At 41.0% G+C, this 21,425-nt stretch overlaps 1 protein-coding gene across 1 annotated transcript in view; it reads right to left on the bottom strand.

The window, feature by feature from the left end:
• galr1b (galanin receptor 1b) overlaps nucleotides 1-19,553 on the bottom strand; it is a 121,071-nt gene extending 101,518 nt beyond the window's left edge. The window contains exons 1-2 of the mRNA XM_020936372.2: nucleotides 19,521-19,553; nucleotides 2,101-2,922 (exon numbers count right to left, since the gene is read on the bottom strand). Coding sequence (XP_020792031.2) covers nucleotides 2,101-2,922; nucleotides 19,521-19,553 — 855 coding nt within the window. The remainder of the gene's footprint in view (nucleotides 1-2,100; nucleotides 2,923-19,520) is intronic.
• Nucleotides 19,554-21,425: the final 1,872 nt, after the last annotated feature.

The raw sequence follows: 21,425 nt of genomic DNA, 5'->3' as shown, positions 1-21,425 counted from the left end.
GAATCAATCTAAAAATCACTTTGGCGACAAATACAAGGCCCACACATCACTCGTAGAAGGTAGAAAGCTCTGAAAAGTTGATTTTGCACGAGACGGGCTCTTTAAAGATGAAATATATTATGTTCTAATGTAGTTTGTAGTTCTAATGTAGTTAGTCTGTTTCACAAACAGACCTGGAGTTGTGTTTTGTTTCATTCACACAAGTTTAAAAGTGCACTGTGTAACTTTTCTTGTACAAGGTCAAACACTTTTCTCCATGGAGATTTTATTATTTGTCTGGAATTTTTCACAGTGTGGCATTAAACTTTTCTATCTTCACGGAGACCAAACCGGACCAAGTTACAGGTCAGATCTGTGGAGAGGCGACCCCGCTCACAGTCAGAATCCCTGTTTTTCTAGATATTTTTGAGCTTCAAAACCACCTGTAATTGAATAAATATAAAGAAGAGCTGTTTAAAGTCATACTGTGGAACATTCCAGGCAGAGCAATGACATCTCCATAGAAACAAGCAGGTGATGGACCCCCAACCAAAAAACAAAAGGTACACAGTGCAGCTTTAACACACAAACCTGCAGATTTAGGCTTAGAGTTCTTCTCAAACTGAAAAAAAAAACAAAAAAAACAGGAGGTTTTAAATCAGGGCGTGCTCCACTGTGTTTTTAAACTCCACACAACTTCACTACACGTCGCCATGGAAACGAGACACTGGCAGACCCTCCAGCAGAGAAGTCAGACGGCGCACTTTTGTTTTCATCATGAAACTTCCTCGGCAACTCGACATGACCTTTGTTGTGCTGCAGATCTAATTGAAACCGATGATGACAGAGAAGACGGGAGTAATGGAGAGAGTGGGAGGAGGTGAAAGATGTGTGCAGCAGACAAGAATAAATGGGAAGCGGGAGAGAGTGGGTGGTGGGTGGAAGTGCGAGATGGTCTGATAGAGCAGAGACGCAGGAGCAGGAGATGGTCAGAAGAGCCGAGGAGAAGGTCAGAAGAAGCAGAGGATGGGTCAGAGGAGAAGGTCAGAAGAGAAGAGGAAAGGAGAAGGTCAGAGGAGAAGGTCCAAGGAGCAGAGGAGGACCCGGCAGGTGAAGTGTCTTGCTCACTGACACACAACAGGCCTATGTATCAGTGTAAGGTTCTGATCCTCATGACGCTTTAATTTAATTTATAACAACACGAATCATTGAGCTTTGTTCCTTGGTCATAAAAAATCTACAGGGACAAAATCTGGTTTTCTGTTGCTTTTCCAATAAGTCCAGAACATTCATCTCCCCTAAATCTAGAAAACTGTGAACATTCCTTTTACAAGGACGAAAGAACTGAAAATGAGATCGTAAAACATGTACTGTGCATCAGACGCGCAGGAGAGTTTATACTGACGTATTTTGGCATTTTGACTTATGAACTGAACCAGAGCCGCTTCTAATAACGCGCCCTGTCCGCGGGGAAATACAGCTCTGCTTTAATGAAAACAGAAGTCAGTCGTGGCGCGTGGCGTCGTGATGAACTTGGCATTCAGAAAGTGGGTCAGAAATTCACGGAACTGGGCTGTTTATCTCTGCTTTTATTACGCTGCGTCTGGACTTTCACCGCGCACTGGACGCGTCTGATAAACGCTGTTTCTCTGCTCGCTGCTTAGCGTCATCCAAACACCCAGCACGAGTGATTATTAACACTATTAACGGGGTAGAAGCGCCTGTGGGGGGCGGGTTTGTCTTGGCTCAGCTCTTTGTAGTCCAAAGACCATTACGCACAGGAGCGCGCCGCTTTGGAGAGAGCGCTCTGAGCTATGGCACGATGAGCCCATTATTCACCCAAGTGTCTGCGCACTCTGGAGACCCGTAACAACAACACTGACGGCGCCATCACTCCCCTCCGGCACCGTGTAGCTCCATGCGGATAAGAGGATTTCCCACAGACGAACACAAACTAATGCCACTGTGGAACATGTCCCCAGTGTCTCTGTTTCTGAAATAAATACATGATTGTGTTTTTACGCACAGCGCGCATTACGCGCGCATTTCGGCCTTGCCTGCGCGTTAGTGTGCGTGCGCGTAAGTGTGTGCGCGTGAGTGTGCGCGTGAGTGGGCACTGACCTTTGCGTAGCAGCAGCTGATGAGCAGCAGCGGGAGCAGGTAGCCCAGCACCAGTATGGACACTCTGTAGACGGAGCGGGACGGCCCGGGCCAGCGCTCCCAGCAGAAGGTGCTGTTGGGGGCCGTGGGGTGCCCCGTGAGGACCTGGTGCTGCGCCACGGGCACCGACAGCACGAGCGCGAGGCTCCAGATGAGCGCCACTCCGAGCAGCGCGTTCCGGCGGCTGCGGATGAGCGCGGACTTTTTGGAGAGGACCACGGCCACGTAGCGGTCCACGGACATGGCCGTGAGCGTGAAGATGCTCACGAGCATGCACACGGTGAAGACGTAGTGTCCGAACGTGCACAGGAACGCCCCGAACACCCACTCGGGCAGAGAGTAGATGGTCGCGTGTACGGGCACGCACACGAGCAGGAAGCACAGGTCCGCCACGCTCAGGTTCAGGATGAACAGGTTCGTGGGGCTCGCGGCGCGCAGAGCCCCCGCGGTGCCGGCGGGGCCCCCGGTGCCGTACCGGGCTCGGCCCACCACTGCCAGCACCAAACAGTTCCCCACGACCCCCAGCACGAAGATGACCCCGAACAGAACCGGTACCACCACGGCCTCCGGACCCGGACCCTCCTCCGGCTCCGTGTTGTTCCCCCCCGCGGCCTCGGCCCACGACTCGTTCTGCAGCATGAGCCCCTCACTGCGCTCGCGCTCTCCGCGGAGCGCGCGATGTGGAGCGCACGAGGTGGAGCGCACGAGGTGGAGCGGTCTGCGGTCGAACTCCAACTGGACCCAAAGCTCCGGCAGGGCGCACCGCTGCTTCCGGTCAAACCTCTTCAGAATAAAACAGCTCAACTTTGAAACGTGCCAAGAGCGCGTGCAGTTACTGCTGCGCTGCCTCGCAGATGTGTCCAGATGCGCTTCCAGTTTGAGGCAGAGTCACAGACGCTCCATAAAGTCACTTCTTTCCCCTCAGTGAAATAAACACAGGCTCACGTGCGCAGAGAAGCTTTAAATGTCCAGCGGATTCATTCTGAAAGAAAAAACAGCTCCGTGTTTCACAGAATCAGAAGAGCGCGCGACTGTCTCTCCCGTCTGTTCGGCTCGTGCAGATTCCACGGCTCTTTTCCGGTCTCGTCCTGCTGAACTTGATCCAGACTGACGCGCGCTCACGACTCTGGAGTGTGTCATGTCGGGAGCGCGCATTAATGAAGCGTTATCAGCGCGCGCGAGGACACAGGGCTCCAACGCACACAAGAGCAGCCATAAAGCCTGTGTGCGCACTCAGGCTCATTTCCTCTGCTTTTATTTACGATTCACACGTGTCCTGTCAAATAAACCACGGGGAAAGTTTGGTTTTTATTAAGTCTTAATTTGAAAAGGCAATAAACGCAGATATTAGACTCGTAAAACTGATGAGATGTTCAGCACCAGATTAGATTCTCTGTGCGGTCTGTGGTCTCCTGTCTGACACACTTTACACATTATTAGTTGGAACGGGAAGGGCATCTGGTATAAAACAAAACAAACCATAATGCTTAGATTAAAGGGCCGATATTACACTATGTTCTCATCTAAACTTTCAATAGAATCATTTAGATAATTTCAACTCTGGAATTGTCAGTCTCTCCTGAATTGAATTTAAAAGAAGCGTGGAACAGACAGTTTTGAGCTTTGGAGATGTGGACAGAATAATAAAGAGTTACTCAAACATGTGTGAATGAAACAAAACACAACTCCAGGTCTGTTTTTTTGAGGAGGTAAAGATGTAATAACACGGCTCAAAATTCTGGGTTTCTGGGCGTCGTTACAATGAGAAGTTGGTCTGTTGTTGACAGTGTTGGGAAGGTGACTTTTAAAATGTAATCCCCTACAGATTACAGATTACACACCCCAAAATGTAGTTTGTAACGTAATCCATTAAATTACTTAAAGTGAGTAATGTAATCTGAATACTTTGGATTACTTGATTTGCTGTAGAGAAGCAAAGACGAGGAAATCTTCACATCAGATGTTTTATCTGCTAAAAGAAAATAAAAAGCCCAGACTTTACCGAACCGTATTAAAAATATTATTGATAGAAGAGAGGAAACATGGTCCATGCAGCATGATTTTAGTCCTGTTAAATCCTGTTTTAGACCTGTTTTAGACCTGGTTTAGACCTGGTTTAGACCTGGTTTAGACCTGATTTAGTCCTGGTTTAGACCTGGTTTTAGACCTGTTTAGACCTGGTTTAGTCCCGGTTTAGTCCCGATTTAGACCTGGTTTTAGACCTGGTTTAGACCTGGTTTAGTCCTGGTTTAGTCCTGACTTAGACCTGGTTTAGATTTGGTTTAGACCTGTTTTAGACCTGGTTTGGACCTGGTTTAGTCCTGGTTTAGACCTGGTTTTAGACCTGGTTTAGACCTGGTTTAGTCCTGGTTTAAGTCCCGGTTTAGACCTGATTTAGACCCAATGTTAGACCTGGTTTAGTCCTGGTTTAGTCCTGATTTAGACCTGATTTAGACCTGGTTTAGTCCTGGTTTTAGACCTGATTTAGACCTGATTTAGACCTGGTTTAGTCCTGGTTTAGACCTGATTTAGACCTGATTTAGACCTGGTTTAGTCCTGGTTTAGTCCTGATTTAGACCTGATTTAGACCTGGTTTAGTACCTGGTTTAGACCTGATTTTAGACCTTGATTTGGACCTGGTTTAGTCCTGGTTTAGTCCTGATTTAGACCTGATTTAGACCTGGTTTAGTACCTGGTTTAGACCTGATTTAGACCTGATTTAGACCTGGTTTAGACCTGGTTTAGACCTGATTTAGACCTGATTTGGACCTGGTTTAGTCCTGGTTTAGTCCTGGTTTAGTGTCCGGCAATGAGTGGAATTGCCTAAAAAAAAGAAAAGAAGGGATATAGCCTGAAATGTGAAAACAGGAAAATCCCGCCGTGTAATCCATTTACTTCAACAAAGTAACTGTAATCCAATTACCACTCATTAAAACAGTAACTGTAACCGAATACAGTTACAGTTTGTACTCTGATTACATAACTCTGTACATGTAATCTGTTACTCCCCAACACTGGTTGTTGATTGTTAATTGCCAGAAAACCAATGGCCATTTACCACTATTCTACTATTCAGAACTATTCAAAACACAGACAGGCCCACGTATCTCATCAGAAATGTTGAAATGTTATGTATAATTTATAATCTTTTTGTTATTATTTTATTGACTGTTTTGTTCCAATGTTTGCTGGTTCAATTTAATGTTGAAAAGAAAAAGAAATGGGCTATGTTTAATGTCCAAAAAGGCGATTTATGGATCCTTTTATTGCTGCTTCAATGACAGTTTTTCATTGTGATTTACGAGTAATGTTTATGCACTTGGGTCATAAATGTTTGTGACTTTTAAAATATGGGTCCCCAGAAAAAACGTTTGGGAAACACTGGTTTACATTATAGTCATAGAACGTTAAGGCTCTTATAGTCTAGTACAGTAGCCATTTATGACAGGTCGTAAATGAAGTTGTTGTAAATATTTGAGCTGCTTCACCTTAAATTCATGTTAATAAGACGACAAAGACGCTCAGTGAAAACAAACTACTACACTGCAATTTTCACAGATTTGTTGGACACGATGTGAGCGTCCGATAAAGCGTTAAATATTCAGATCAGCTCATTGGTTTTAAACTTTTCTGTTCACACATTTGTTCATTCTGTGGATGAACTGACTGATCGTTGGCGAGCACAGGCTCATTAGGTCAAGCCGCTGTAATGATGCAAATAAAAAGCAGACAAAAAACTCAAGAGACATGATTTTATAAAACTTTGATATCAGTGGATCATTTTGACTTTCAGACATGACAAAGCAGCCGGGCGAATAAACAACAGTGACGGTAAAACAAGGAGCTACGTTCAGACTGCAGGGCTTAACGCTCAATTCTGATTTTTTTTTTGTGAAATCCGATGTTTTTTCGAGGTCGTTCACATTTCCAATTAAATATGACTTGTATGTGACTCCAGTGTGAACATTAAACGGCCCAAAAGTGTCCCGCATGTGACACTGGAGACACGACGACGTCAACCGCAGCGAGCGTCTCTGTGTTTACAGAAGTTGACCAAACATGGACGCAGCATCGAGCACCTGGAGATTTTAAAGTTCCTCTTGTACCGGAGCCAGAACATGAACAACTTACTTGTTTTAAGGAGGAGATTGAGAAGGAGAAGGACGAGGTTTTTGGCCGTGGCGTTTTGTGGGACAGCGGCAGCGACGTCCGTTGAAAGGAACGTGTGGATGTGGAGACGGAGTTCATTAACAATTTTCGTATGACGAGAAGAACGTTTGTGTTCATTTGTGTCTTGTTGAAAACGTGTAGGTGGATGAATGCGCTTTGGCCGTTCAGACTGAAGTCACATGTCAAAAGATCAGATATGTATCGGTTTCAGGAGCACATATCCAAGTGTCCTGGGTCACAATTGAAAAAATCGGATCTGTGTGGTTCAGACTGTCACTAAAAGATCAGATACAGGAACATAGGGGCCAAAAAATCGGATTTGGGTCACTTCAGGCTGCAGTCTGAACGTAGTCTAAGGCTACATTTACACTGAAATGAATCACCGTATTGGAAATGTCCAGACACGTCGTTTCTGTGTTCGCAATCCTTCCCTATCCACACAGCTTTGAGCACATTTGTTTACGTTTTACAGAAACAAAACTTAAAACCGCATGACTCATTTGCATAAATTAAGCGCTCAAAAAAACAGCTGCTATTGTGCTGCTGATGCGGTTCAGTTTCTGTCGGACTAAAGGACACGACTCAGTGGAATATGAGTGTTCTTTCTGTGACAGAGGAGGTTCTGCTGATGGTGAGTCTGTTCTGTGTTTCTGTCGTGTTGGAGATGGTTCATGTGAAACTTTTCAGAGATTATACGTCTGCAGGTCGAACACACAGACACACGTTTATATAAATGGACAGATATTCTCGCCTCTTCGTGTTTTGGCGGTGAATTACTTCATAAACCTACATCAGAGTATCAGTGTTTTCAGGCGTCCACACAGTGCCGGATCAGATCTGTATGAACATGAATTCGTGGGAGCTCGAGGCACCAGATCATTCCTTCTCTGGAGCCGTTTTTAATCAGATTAGTGTGGACGAACTACGGAAGCCGAGAGGGGTCACAACAAATGCAAACGCCGCAAGAAATACAAATGAAACAACACAACAAAAAGCCACAACAAACCAAAAAAAAAAAGCCACAACGGAAATGACCGCGGAACTCTATTTTAATGCAAACGCCGCAAAAAAAACAAATGCAACAACACAAACGCAAAAGCCGCAACACATCAAAAAGCCACAACAGAAGTGACCGGGGGACTCTATTTTCCGACAGACCGATCAAGCGGCAAGTGAAGAAGAAGAACTACAACGTGAAACGAATAATGATAAAACAATAAATTATTTTTACTTACGTTTCCAACTTCTCCGTTCCTTTACTTTTCACGTTGTAGTTCTTCTTCTTCACTTGCCGCTTGATCGGTCCGGAAAATAGAGTCCCGCGGTCACTTCCGTTGTGGCTTTTTAATGTGTTGTGGCTTTTTAATGTGTTGCAGCTTTTTAATGTGTTGCGGCTTTTAATGTGTTGTGGCATTTTGCGTTTGTGTTGTGGCGTTTGTGTTTGTTGCGGCATTTGCATTAAAATAGAGTCCCGTGGTCACTTTTGTTGTGGCTTTTTGATGTGTTGTGGCTTTTTAATGTGTTGCAGCTTTTTAATGTGTTGTGGCTTTTTAATGTGTTGTGGCATTTGCGTTTGTGTTGTGGCGTTTGTATTTGTTGCGGCATTTGCATTAAAATAGAGTCCCTTGGTCACTTTTGTTGTGGCTTTTTGATGTGTTGCGGCTTTTTGATGTGTTGTGGCTTTTTAATGTGTTGTGGTGTTTGTATTTGTTACGGCCGTTTGCATTAAAATAGAGTCCCGCGCTCATTTCTGTTGTGGCTTTTTTTTTTTTTGTGGCTTTTTGTTGTGTTGTCGCATTTGTATTTGTTTTGCGGTGTTTGCGTTTGTTGTGACCCTCTCGGCTTCCGTAACGAACACTGCATCCACAACGAAAACGACTCGAATACGAACTAGTGTGGACGGGCCCTGAGCCTCCTGCGTCTACAGAATATAAAGTTATTATGAGAGCAAATGAAATAATTAAGATTAACAACACATGATATGTTTATTCTACAGGGTGTCAGCAAGAGCACACAGACCACACAAACGTCTACAACAACCAGTCGACTAGAAAACCGGAACTGTAATGTTAACCACTCTGCCGCTGTGCATCATTTTGTCCCGGCAGCGTCCACATCTCCAAATGTTTCTAAACAGGAAAACCATCTATAGGAACTTTAACCTTTGGCCACATGTTTAGATCACCACGTTACATTTTATTGTTTTGTTTTATAAGTTTCACTTTTGTTTTCGACGCTCAGAGTGAAAAGTTCTTCCCGTTCAGAGTTTTATCACGTCATAATCAGCGCGTGTTTTGCTGTGAAACTACGCACATGACGTCAAGTTTGTCAAGTTGTTGTGTGTTGTTTTTGTATCAGGTTTTTGCATATTTATAGATAACCACAAACCACAATTCGCAATCAGTGAGACGTATACATGCACATCAGTAACTTGGTTATTATCCATATCCCGGTTATGTCAGTATTCGTGTTACTGCGTTTACATGCACACTGAGAAACCGGGACACTCATATCTCTGTATACATGATCAAATGGAGTATCCCGGTTTCTTGACATAATCTTACAAATGCGCAGGCGCTAAAAATGAACTTAAATCAATTTCATAAACCAGGAAAAATACAAACCGTGAGCTCCTTTAGCATAAGAAGCTAAGGAGCTACGAGATCTCCCACAATCCACTGTGCAGATTCTTCATTAAAATCTTCTGCATAAATAAACTCAACTTTACAACATATAAACCATAAACACTATAGACACATCAGCCCGTTTGATCAGATCATTCAGCTCTGATCACATTTGTTTACGTTTTACAGAAACGAAACTTAAGACCGTTTGGCTAATTAGCATAAACTGTTAGCGGCGATAAAAACAACTCGCTCCTTGCGCCGCTGATGCGATCAGTTTCTTTTGGACTAAATGACACGACTCTGTGGATTATGTGTGTTATTTCTGTGACAGAAGAGGTGCTGATGATGGTAAGTGTGTTCCGTGCGTATAGAGTATAGGAGATAGTTCATGTTTTAGCTTTTCAGCGTCACACGAGTGCAGGTCGTACGAGTGCAGATTGTACGTGTGCAGGTTTAGCGCAGCTCTTTATTTTACAGTCATTTCACTCGTTTGGTCACTTTATTTATGTTGGATAATTTATTTATGTCGCTACTGTTGTGGTGAAAGGCTGAAAAGTGTCTTTTGGGGTACTGCGTTTACATGCCACAGTATCCCGGTTACTATCAGAATAAACCAGCTACAGTAACCCGGTTTCTAATAACCGGGATACTGCCATAACCGGGTTACTGAAACCGGGTTACTGCGTTTACATGCACCATCAAGAAACCGGGATACTCAAAAAACCCGATCATAACCGTCTTAACAAATCACCACTCATCAGAAAACTCTGTACTGTGCCTTTATTACCTCCGCCAAGGAGGTTATGTTTTTGCCGGCGTTTGTCTGTTTGTTTGTTTGTTTGTTTGTTTGTTTGTTTGTTTGTTTGTTTCTTTGTCTGTTAGCAACATAATTCAAAAAGTTATGGACCGATTTTGATGACATTTTCAGGATTTGTTGGAAATGTGAAAAGGAAGAACTGATTTCATTTTGGGGCTGATCCGGAAGAAATCCTGGATTCTGGATCACTTTGAAATTTTAGTTAACATTGTGGTAAATGGGGCCAAAAATTTTGTTTCTCAATATCTCGTTTAATTATTGACCAAACCCTGACCCAGACCTGAACTAGGGACTACACCCGGGCTGAACCAATTCTAAACCAGGACTGAACAAGGACCAAACCTGGTTTAAACCAGGACTGCACCAGGACTAAACCAGGACTAACCAAGACAAAAAACAGGGCTAAACCAGGACTAAATAAATCAGGTCTAAACCAGGTCTAACCCCGGACTGAACCAGAACTAAACCAGGACTGAACCAGGACCACATGACTCCACCAGAACAGATGTTTGTGAATCACACTTCGCAGCACTTTTTTTTTTTTTTTTTTGATTGTTTGATCATTTATAAATTTACTTTAAGTTTGTTTTTAAAACCAGAAAAGACTCAGAAGTGAAGAAACAACACGATGACAATATAACATGACCTGAACCAAATTTTTATTCATTTTTATCCTGAACCAACACAAGACTCAGCACAATTTTTACAAGACGACACGAGACACGAAATCGGGTCCACGAGAACGAGACAAGACGAGATTTTAACCTGATTTCCACATTTCACGATTCAGTTTCCAATTTTGCCCACACAAATTTGTATTAATTTAATTTCATATTTTTGTTTCCACTGCTTTTTGGAACTGTAAGAGATTAAACCCACCAACTCGTAACGCTTTTTGTCCAATCCAAATATAAACTCATGCGGAAAAAAAACATCTGGCCTTTTAATAACAGTTTTTTTTTTTTTTATTCTCCTGCAATTTTTTTTATTTATATTTCGATTAGAAGAATTCCAAAGGTTAAAAACACTCCCTCTGTCTCTGAATCAAATCTGAGCCTCGGTGTTTCTGTGAGATTATCTGCAGATAAAATGAGTTCACGCCTCGAAATCTGTCGTGTAAATAAATATAAAACGAGCCAGACGAGATTTGAACGGCGCTTTGGAACGAACAGAGCTGAAAATCTCATTATTTAAAGGTGCACTCTGCAACTTTAGAGTGCTCGTCTCCATGGAGATTTGTAATTGCTTTGCTGTGGAATGTTACACGACACGACATGACTTTAGTTAGACGTGTAAATTGCTTAAGACATTGGATTCTTCTTACTGAACGGGGTCAACGCTCCACAGATCTGACCCGTAACATGACCCGTTGGCGTACTGTAAATGATTCCAGGCAAAGAATTAACATCACCATGGAGACAAGAAGATAAATGACACAGTGGACCTTTAAAGTAACAGCCCGACGTTGTACCAGACACTTGATTCTCTGTCATGGTGCATTTTCAAAAGAGACAAAAGATTTCCCAGTGGGATGCGTCTATTGACAAAGTCGATCTTTTCAAGTCTTTTGAACCATTTCACTTTTGTTTCTGGTTCTGATATTGTCATATTTTAGTTTTGGGATTCGGACATCGTAATTGTGTGGTTGTTGGATCCAAACAGCGGAAAACGGCTCGAGAAATTTGTTTGCGAACTTCATAAATGCAAAAGTGAATCAAATGTGTGTGACTCAAACCTCTGTTCAAACTGTTTCTCTTCCCAACGGAATTGAAAAATAGTGAAAGGTGAAGGTGATGGGCAGGATTGATCCACAGGAAGAACCAAAAAGGAAACATTTGACTGACTAAATCATCCCGAGTTTGCAGAGAACATTTTGTATGTGGAGCGACAACAAAACAAAATCCCGATCCCTCGCTCAACCTCGGTTACGAATTTATAAAGTCAACGCCAAAGCAAAAGGCACCAACTGTTCACCAAGAAACACCTTCCACTGCAAAGAGACCAAGACGTGATGTTGCTGTAAAACCACAAGAACAAGAAAGTGCAGCTCAGTCTGTTTGTCTTCTGCTCCTCTCCATTAACAAACGGGATTTTGTTTTGTGGAGCTCCACATACAAAATGTTCACTGCAAAGTTGGGATGATTTAGACAGACAAATGTTTCCTTTTTGGTTCTTCCTGTGGATCAATCCTGCCCATCACCTTCACCTTTCACTATTTTTCAATTCTGTTGGGAAGAGAAACAGTTTGAACAGAGATTTGAGTCACACACATCTGATTCACTTTTGCATTTATGGAGTTCGCAAACTTCCGAAGCCTATTTTCCGCTGTTAGGATCCAACAACCACGCAATTACGATGTCCGAATCCCAAAACTAAAATATGACAATATCAGAACCAGAAACAAAAGTGATATGGTTCAAAAGACTTGAAAAGATCAACTTTGACAATAAACACATCCCACTGGGAAATCAAACATGGCGGTTTATATCAGCTGTACTTCCGGTAGCAACACGTCACCACCAACACCGGGGACAGTTCTGAAGATGGCAGCCGAAACATGTCAACAAGGTAAATACACTTTACTGTATTGTCTTTCACTAGAAGACAAAATGAACATCTTTGAAGTGATGAAGTTGTCATAAATATTTGAGCTGCTTCACTTTAGCTTCATGTTCACGTTAATAAGACGACAAAGACGCTCAATGAAAACAAACTACTACACTGAAATTTTCACAGATTTGTTGGACACGATGTGAGCGTCCTTTAAAACATTAAATACTCAGATCAGCTCTCTGGTTTTAAGCTTTTCTGTTCACACATTTGTTCATTCTGTGGATGAAGTGACTGATCATTGGCGAGTACAGGCTCATTAGGTCAAGCCGATGTAATGATGCAAATGAAAAGCAGGTAAAAAAAAACTCAGAGACATGATTTTATTAAACTTTAATATGAGTGGATCATTTTGACTTTCAGACATGACAAAGCATCCGGGTGAATAAACAACAGTGACGGTAAAACAAGGAGCTGGTGCATCCCGAGGTGTTATTGAGCCTCCTGCAGCTACAGAAGATAAAGTTATTATGAAAGCAAATGAACCAAGTAAGATTAACCACGACGTGATATGTTATTCCAAAGGGTGTCAGCGAGAGTACACAGACCACACAAAAGTCTACAACAACCAGTCGACTAGAAAACCGGTTTTAAACAAACACTGTACTCTCCAACTCCAACTGGAACTGTAATGTTAACCACTCTGCCGCTGAGCATCTCCTGCTCTCGGGCCGCGTGCACATCTCCAAATGTTTCTAAACAGGAAAATCATCTATGTGCTGTTTGGAATCATCTTGAATTTGGCCCAGTGCACTCGGAGTTGTGCGTCAAATGATGAAAACTGAGTTGTGGTTGGAATTGTTGATGAGCCGAACGTAACGGAACTCTACAACGACACGGAGATGAAGAAAACTGGGACCTTTTCTCATTTTTGCGAGATTTCATCAGACTTTCTATCATGAACAGAGCCCGGCAGAAGTTGTCATCGCATGTTTCCAAACGTCTTCCTGGTTTGTGGTTTTCTGGTTCAAGCGTGAACAGAGCAAACTGCCTGGCACTATTCTAGACACTTGCTTCTCTGTTGTAGTGCATTTACAAAAAAGAAACACGAGAACTAAAAGAAAACAACTGTCAGACTCTATCCAAGACACTGGAGTCTCTGGGACCACCCTGAGACTCCAGTGTGTTGGTGGTCCCTCTGTATAAGAAGGGGGACCGGAGGGTGTGTTCCAACTGCAGGGGGATCACACTCCTCGTCCTTCCCGGTCTAAGGTCTATGCCAGGGTACTGGAGAGGAGAATCCGGCCGATAGTCGAACCTCGGATCCAGGAGGAGCAGTGTGGTTTTGGTCCTGGCCGTGGAACACTGGACCAGCTCTACACTCTCCATCGGTGCTCGAGGTTCATGGGAGTTTGCCCAACCACTCCACATGTGCTTTGTGGACATGGAGAAGGCGTTCGATCGTGTCCCTCGTGGTGTCCTGTGGGAGGTGCTCTGGGAGTATGGGGGTCCGGGGTCTTTTGCTAAGGGCTGTCCGGTCCCTGTACGACCGGAGCAGGAGCTGTGTTCATCGCCGGCAGTAAGTCAGACCTGTTCCTGGTACACCTTGGACTCTAAGCACAAGAAGATGGACGGATGGACTGGATTTTCCGTCATGGTACTTTCTCAAAAGAAAAATAAGTGTGAGAATTACAACAAAACGACTTCCTGACACTACCACAGTCACTTGTTTCTCTATTATGGTGCATTTTCAAGAATGACAAGAACACTTATCAGGATTAGAGATGTGTGAACTGTAAGGAAAGTGCTAGACCAGGGGTGGGCAAACTGCGGCCCTTTAAACCTTTTAATCCGGCCCGCCGAACTGGAATAAATTACAATAATAAACCTTGTTGATGTTTTATTTTTCATGCATGTCCGGCGTTTCCCAGTAGATGGCGCACTACATATACATTGAGGTGCGACGTATTATGTTGGCCGCAATGCTTTACGGGAAAGTGTTCTTACAGGAGTTATGAGTGAAGTAGTGGTGTTCAAGATATAACCTTGCACTGCTTGTATGTAAAGTTGGTAAAAATCAAAGACAAGGACATTATAGACATTGAGTTACAAGTCTTGATGCACAGAATGTCTTGAGAGTCTTGATGCATTGCACATAACATTGTGGTGTGTGTTCTGTTTCTTAGTAAAACCTACTTGCTCACAATTCTCCTTCTCCTGTGGCATGCAGTGTAGTGGATCTGTTGATTTTTGTGTGTTTAAGTTTTTTGCGGCGATGTCGTAGCACGTAGTACGTTTCCTACATAAGCGTAAATACGAATATAATGCAGCTGAGCTCTTAAAGGTTGTATAGAGGATTTTTTTAAGAGAAGAGAAATACAGCGACAGTCCTTGTGTGTGTTCAGAATCACTGTTGAAGTTTCCTGTCTAGAGGTAATTTATCGACCGACGCGTCAGTTTTTAGACCCTTCGTCTGCTTCAGTCACACCATCGGTGGAAGGAATCTCCAAGAATCACCTCAGTTTGTCTTCGCTCCTTTTCTCCTTCTCTTCTTCTTTCAGCGACCTCAAAAACTGACTTTCTTTTGCGGCGAACTGGTCGTGGATTCTCGTCCGCCGTCACGACAAACTTTGTGCGAAATGCGAGGAAACTACAGTTTGAAAAAGCCTCTAAGAACCGCTGCATAAACCACATAATCCCCGCGCGCCGACAACTCAGTTACACTAGGGAGTTTGATTGACAACCTAACAGCCAATAGAAAATGAGGGAGCCTCGTTTTCTATTGGCTGATGTTTATCTGTCCTCACTACGTCCACAGTTGATAGATTTTCATTCTTTTTTTTTTTTTGGTCATTATAATTACAAAGCTGCTGCGTCTCTGTAATGGTATTTTAAACTTTCATTGACAATTTGAAAAAAAAAAAAAATCCTCCATACAACCTTTAACACGTCATGTCCTGTGTTCTGTCCGGCCCTTCAGGCAATTTTTAGGACCTTATGTGGCCCGCGAGCCAAAACGTTTGCCCAGTCCTGTGCTAGACACTATCCCAGACACTGAATTCACTGTCATGGTACATTTTCAAGCGAGAGATGTGAGAACAATAAGGGAAATAACTCCCCGACACTTTTCTAGACACTTAATTCTCTGTCATGGTGCATTTTGAAGAGTGACACAAAGTAAATAGTAGGATTGTAAATGTGAAAACTACTGCCAGACACTTTCCCAGACACTTGATTCTCTGTTATTGTGCATTTTCAAGACAGAGACATGAGAATTAATAGGACTGTAAAACACTAACCCCGGCGCTATCTCAGACACAGGATTCTCTGTTGTGCTACAATTTCAAAACTGAGATATGAGAACTAAAAGAAAACAACTTTCTGGTACTATCCCAGCAGCATGGTGTATTTTCAAGTGTGCATTTCGGAAGAGAGAGATGTGAGAATTACAAGGAAACAACAGCGAGAAAGCAAACAAAAAAATAAATGTAGGATTAAAGATGTGAGAACTATTATAAGAAACAAATTACTGGCACTTTCTAGACACTGGATTCTCTGTCACGGTGCATCGAGTGTGAAAGAAACAACTGTCTAACACTTTTCTAGACACTTGTTTTTTGTCGTGCTATAAAACAAACAGTAGGATTAAAGAAGAAAGAACTTTATGGACACTTCCTCTGTTTCTTTGTTGTGGTGCATTTTCAAGAGCAGAAAACAAACAAACAAAAAATTAAATGTAGGATTAAAGATGTGAAAACTATTAGGAAATTTTAGGCATAATTTTAGACACTGGATTCTCTGTCAGGGTGCATCAAGTGCGAGATGTGATAAGAACAAGGAAACAACTGCCTGGCACAATTCGAGATACTTGATTCTCTGTCATGGTGCATTTTCAAGAGCAAAAAACAAAACGATACAAAACAAAAAAATTGTAGGATTAAAGACGTGAGCACTATCAGGAAACAACTTCCTGGCACTATTCTAGATACTTAGTTCTCTGTCATGATGCATTTTCAAGAATAAAAAAAAAAAACAAAGAGCAACAACAAAAAACAAACAAACCAAAAAAAAAAAAAAAAAAAACTACGATTGAGAACTATTACAAAACAATAGAATTACAGAGGAAATAACTATACAAAAATAACTGCTAGACACTATCCCAGACACTTGAATCTCTGTCACGATGCATTTTCAAGAGCAAAAATATCCCCAAAAAGGAAAAAAACAAAAAAAAAAAAAAAACTAGGATTGAGAACTATTATAAAACAATAGAATTAAAGAGTAAATAACTATACAAAAATAACAGCTAGACACTTTCCCAGACACTTAAATCTCTGTCATGATGCATTTTCAAGAGCAAAAATATCCCCAAACACCAAAAAAAAAAAAAAAAAAAAAAAAAAAAAAACAAAACAAAAAACAAAAAAAAATAAAAAATCTAGGCTTGAGAACTGTTACGAAACAACTTACTGGCACTGTTCTAGACACTTTATTCTCTGTCATGGTGCATTTCAAAGAGTGACATAAAATAAATATTAGGATTATTACCGTGAGAACTATAAGAAAACAACTACCAGACACTTGAATTCTCTGTCATGGTGCATTTTCAAGAGTAAAAAAACAAGAGCAACAACAAAAAACAAACAGTATGATTAAGGATACAAGAACAATATGGAACCAACTGCCTGACACTTTTTACAACACTTGTTTTTCTGTCATGGTGCATTTTCAATTGTGCTATAAAATAACAGTAGGCTAAAAGAGGAAAGAACTGTATAAAAATAACTGCTAGACACTATCCCAGACACTTGGATCTCTGTCAAAGTGCATTTTCAAGAGCAAAAATATCCCCAAAAAACAAAAAAACAAGAAAAAAAAAAAAAAAAAGGATTGAGAACTATTATGAAACAATAGAATTAAAGAGGAAATAACTATACAAATATATAAAAAAAATATATATATATATATAAAAATATCCCCAAAAACCAAAGAAAACAAAAAAAAGAGAAAAAAAAGAAAACAAACAAACAAACAAACAAACAAAAAAACTACAAAACAACAAAAACTAGGCTTGAGTACTATTACGAAACAACTTAGTGGCACTATTCTAGACACTTTATTCTCTGTCATGGTGCATTTTCAAGAGTGAAATAAAAACAACAACAACAAACCCAGTATGATTAAGGTTGCAAGAACAATATGGAAACGACTGACTGACACTTTTCTAGACACTTGTTTTTCTGTCATGGTCAGTGTTGGGGAGTAACAGATTACATGTACCGGAGTTATGTAATCAGAGTACAAATTATGAGTAACTGTATTCGGTTACAGTTACTGTTTCAGTGAGTGGTAATTGGATTACAGTTACTTTGTTGAAATAAATGGATTACATGGCGGTATTTTCCTGTTTTCACATTTCGGGCTATTTCCCTTTTTTTTCTTTTTTTTTTTTCCCCCCCAGTAATTCCACTCATTGCCGGACACTAAACCAGGTCTAAACCAAGACTAAACCAGGACTAAAACCAGGTCAGAACCAGGCCCAAACCAGGTCTAAACTGGGACTAAACCAGGACTAAAACCAGGCCCAAACCAGGTCTAAACTGGGACTAAACCAGGACTAAAACCAGGTCTAAAACAGGTCTTAACTGGACTAAATCATGCTGCATGGACCGTGTTTCCTATTCTTCCTCTTTTAATTTTGGTAAAGACTCGGCTTTTTCATTTTCTTTTATCAGACAAAACTTCTTACGTGAAGATTTCCTCGTCTTTGCTTCTCTACAACAAATCAAGTACACTGGTCATGGTGCATTTTCAAGTGCAGAAAACAAACAAACAAAAAAAAAACAACAACAACAAAAAAACCTGTAAGATTAAAGATGTGGGAAATATTACAAAACAACTGACTGACACCATCCTAGACGCTTTTCTGTCATGGTGCATTATGAAGAGTTATTGGGATTATAAATGTATAACTATAAGAAAACAACGACCAGACACTAGATTCTCTGTCACGGTGCATTTTCAAGAGCAAAAAAGCCCAAACAAAACAACAGTATGATTCAGGATGTGAGATCTATAAGGAAACGTCCTGGCACGGACCCAGACAGCTGTTTGTGTGTCACTGCCATATCAGAGGCACAAAGGTCAACTAAACAAACTAAACAAAAACAAACAGTATGATTAAGGATGTGGGAACAATAAGGACTGACACTGGCTGACACTTTTCTAGACACTTGTTTTTCTGTCATAGTGCATTTTCAAGTGCGCTATAAAACAAACAGCAGGATTAAAGAAGAAAGAACTATACAAAATTAGCAGCCAGACTATCCCAGACAATTGAATCTCTATCAAAGTGCATTTTTAAGAGCAAAAATATCCCCAAAAAAACAAACAAAACAAACAAACAAAAAAAAACTAGGATTGAGGACTATTACGAAACAACTTACTGGCACTGTTCTAGACACTTTATTCTCTGTCATGGTGCATTTCAAAGAGTGACATAAATAAATAGTAGGATTATTACCATGAGAACTATAAGAAAACAACTACCAGACACTTAAATTCTCTGTCATGGTGCATTTTCAAGAGCGAAATAAAAACAACAACAACAACAAACCCAGTATGATTAAGGATGCGAGAACAATATGGAAACGACTGACTGACACTTTTCTAGACACGTGTTTTTCTGACATGGTGCATTTTCAAGTGCAGAAAACAAAACAAAAAAAAATCTGTAAGATTAAAGATGTGGGAAATATTAAGAAACAACTTACTGACACCATCCAAGACACTTTTCTGTCATGGTGCATTATGAAGTGTGACATAAATAAATAGTAGGATTATTACCATGAGAACTATAAGAAAACAACTACCAGACACTTAAATTCTCTGTCATGGTGCATTTTTAAGAGCAAAAATATCCCCAAAAAGCAAAAAAAACAAACAAACAAACAAACCAAAAATAAATAAATAAATTAATTTTAAAAAAATAATAAAAAAAAAAACTAGGATTGAGAACTATTACGAAACAATAGAATTAAAGAGGAAATAACTATATAAAAATAACTGCTAGACACTTTCCCAGACACTTGGATCTCTGTCAAAGTGCATTTTCAAGAGCAAAAATATCCCCTCCCCCCAAAAAAAAGAAACAAACAAACAAAAAAAACAACAACAACAAAAAAACTAGGCTTGAGAACTATTACGAAACAACTTACCTGCACTATTCTAGACACTTTATTCTCTGTCATGGTGCATTATGAAGTGTGACATAAATAAATAGTGGGATTATTAATGTGAGAACTATAAGAAAACAACGACCAGACACTTGAATTCTCTGTCATGGTGCATTTTCAAGAGCAAAAAAGCCAAAACAAAACAACAGTACGATTCAGGATGTGAGATCTAGAAGGAAACGTCCTGGCGCGGCTGTTTGTGTGTCACTGCCATATCACAGGCACAAAGGTCAAAGTGGGCGGGGATAAAGGTTCAAACATGTTCCTGACGCACGGTTCATATCAGGTACAGGACCTTTAAACGCATTTATGATCCTGAACGGTTTGAGGACGCCCCCTTGTGGACACTGGAGCTCTCTGCATTTGCGTCAGTCTGGAAAGTTTCGCAATGCACCTTTATGTATAACTTGAAGTTTGAAGTTGAAGTCGATGTGCAAATACAGATAAGTGCCATTTTTAAAAAGTCCTTGAGTCTTTGTGTAGAATTGTTTTCAAAAACCAAAAGTATTTTACAGCAGTATGACTCAGTATGACTCCATCACTTCAAGATTAAACTGTGACAAAATGAAGACTCAACTCTTAAAAAACAAACTCTAAACTAGGGATGGGCATTCGATGAAATTTTCTTAATCGATCGTCGGAAGAATTAACGATCGATTATCGATTAATCATTAACGTTTTTATATTAAAATGATCATCATTATTATTACTATCTGCACTACTAATCTGCATAAATAAATTCAACTTTACGACATATAAACTGTAACGACTCTAGAGCCACATCAGCCCGTTTGACATTATAATGTGTTTAATTCAGTTTTGTTCAAATCTCACAGAAACAAAACTTAAAACCACATCACTAATTTGCATAAACTCAGCGAAGATAAAACTACCAGCTCTTGTGTGTCGCTGATGTGGTTCAACTTGTGTCGGATTAAAAGACATGACTCAGGTGAATACAGGTTAGTGTGACCAGATTTGCGTTTGTCAAAACCAGGACAGCGTACGGGGGGAGGGGGGCGGGGCCTCGTCATCCACATTGAGCGACTCTCACCTGGTAAAACTTTTTCCCACTGGACACAGAAACATATGTGCTGCTTTATACACTGTGCACATGGACTCACACTTGTCCCAACGCAACGGAAAGTGTGGAATTTCTTGTACAAATCATTGTTAAATACACATTTGTGCTTCGGTTCGTTGCAGACTGACCCACTGTTTGTGTCTCGCTCCTTCTGATGCAGAGACACATGTACACACCTGTTTGGTCACGACACACACAGCAACCTACATTCGTGTGAAAGAATTTCTGTGTTATTTTAAATATTATGAATCATTTAAAATCATAATCATTTGTGTGTGTGATTAAAGTTATCAACAATTGCGTTTTTTGGGTTTTTCCATATGTATATCATATGTCCTAGTTCAAGAACTCCTCACTCATTAAGCTCATCTACTGAGTCGCCCATGAGAAGACAGCGAAGGGTTTTTCCCCTCATGTGGTTAGCATAAGTTTTTGGGAGAAAACTGACCTGATTGTTTATCACCTGGAACATGTAATCAAGTGTGAAATGGGGGGGGGGCGGTTTAGACTAAAAGATTGTTAGTATGTGATCATGTAAACACTGTGTGATTGCACAATCCCTAAGCCTTTTAAAAATAATTATAAAAGGCTTAGGGATTGTGCAATCAAAACTGCACATAGGCTGGTAGGGAATGTGCAATAATAGCACATAGGGGGAATGTGCAATAATTATGAACAGAAGAATGCAAGGTTCAATGCCTGTTAAGGATAATTTAAGGGTCCTGTTGGTGCATCACTCGTGGTCACACTGGTCTCATATTTACTTTGTTTTATGGTGTTTGTTTATGTGCTGCTTTGTGTTG

This window comes from Boleophthalmus pectinirostris, unplaced genomic scaffold (genome assembly GCF_026225935.1).
Source record: "Boleophthalmus pectinirostris isolate CB_2022bp ecotype Guang Dong unplaced genomic scaffold, ASM2622593v1 HiC_scaffold_19, whole genome shotgun sequence".
NCBI classification, from domain to species: domain Eukaryota; kingdom Metazoa; phylum Chordata; class Actinopteri; order Gobiiformes; family Gobiidae; genus Boleophthalmus; species Boleophthalmus pectinirostris.
This window is presented reverse-complemented; position numbering and strand designations above follow the sequence as displayed.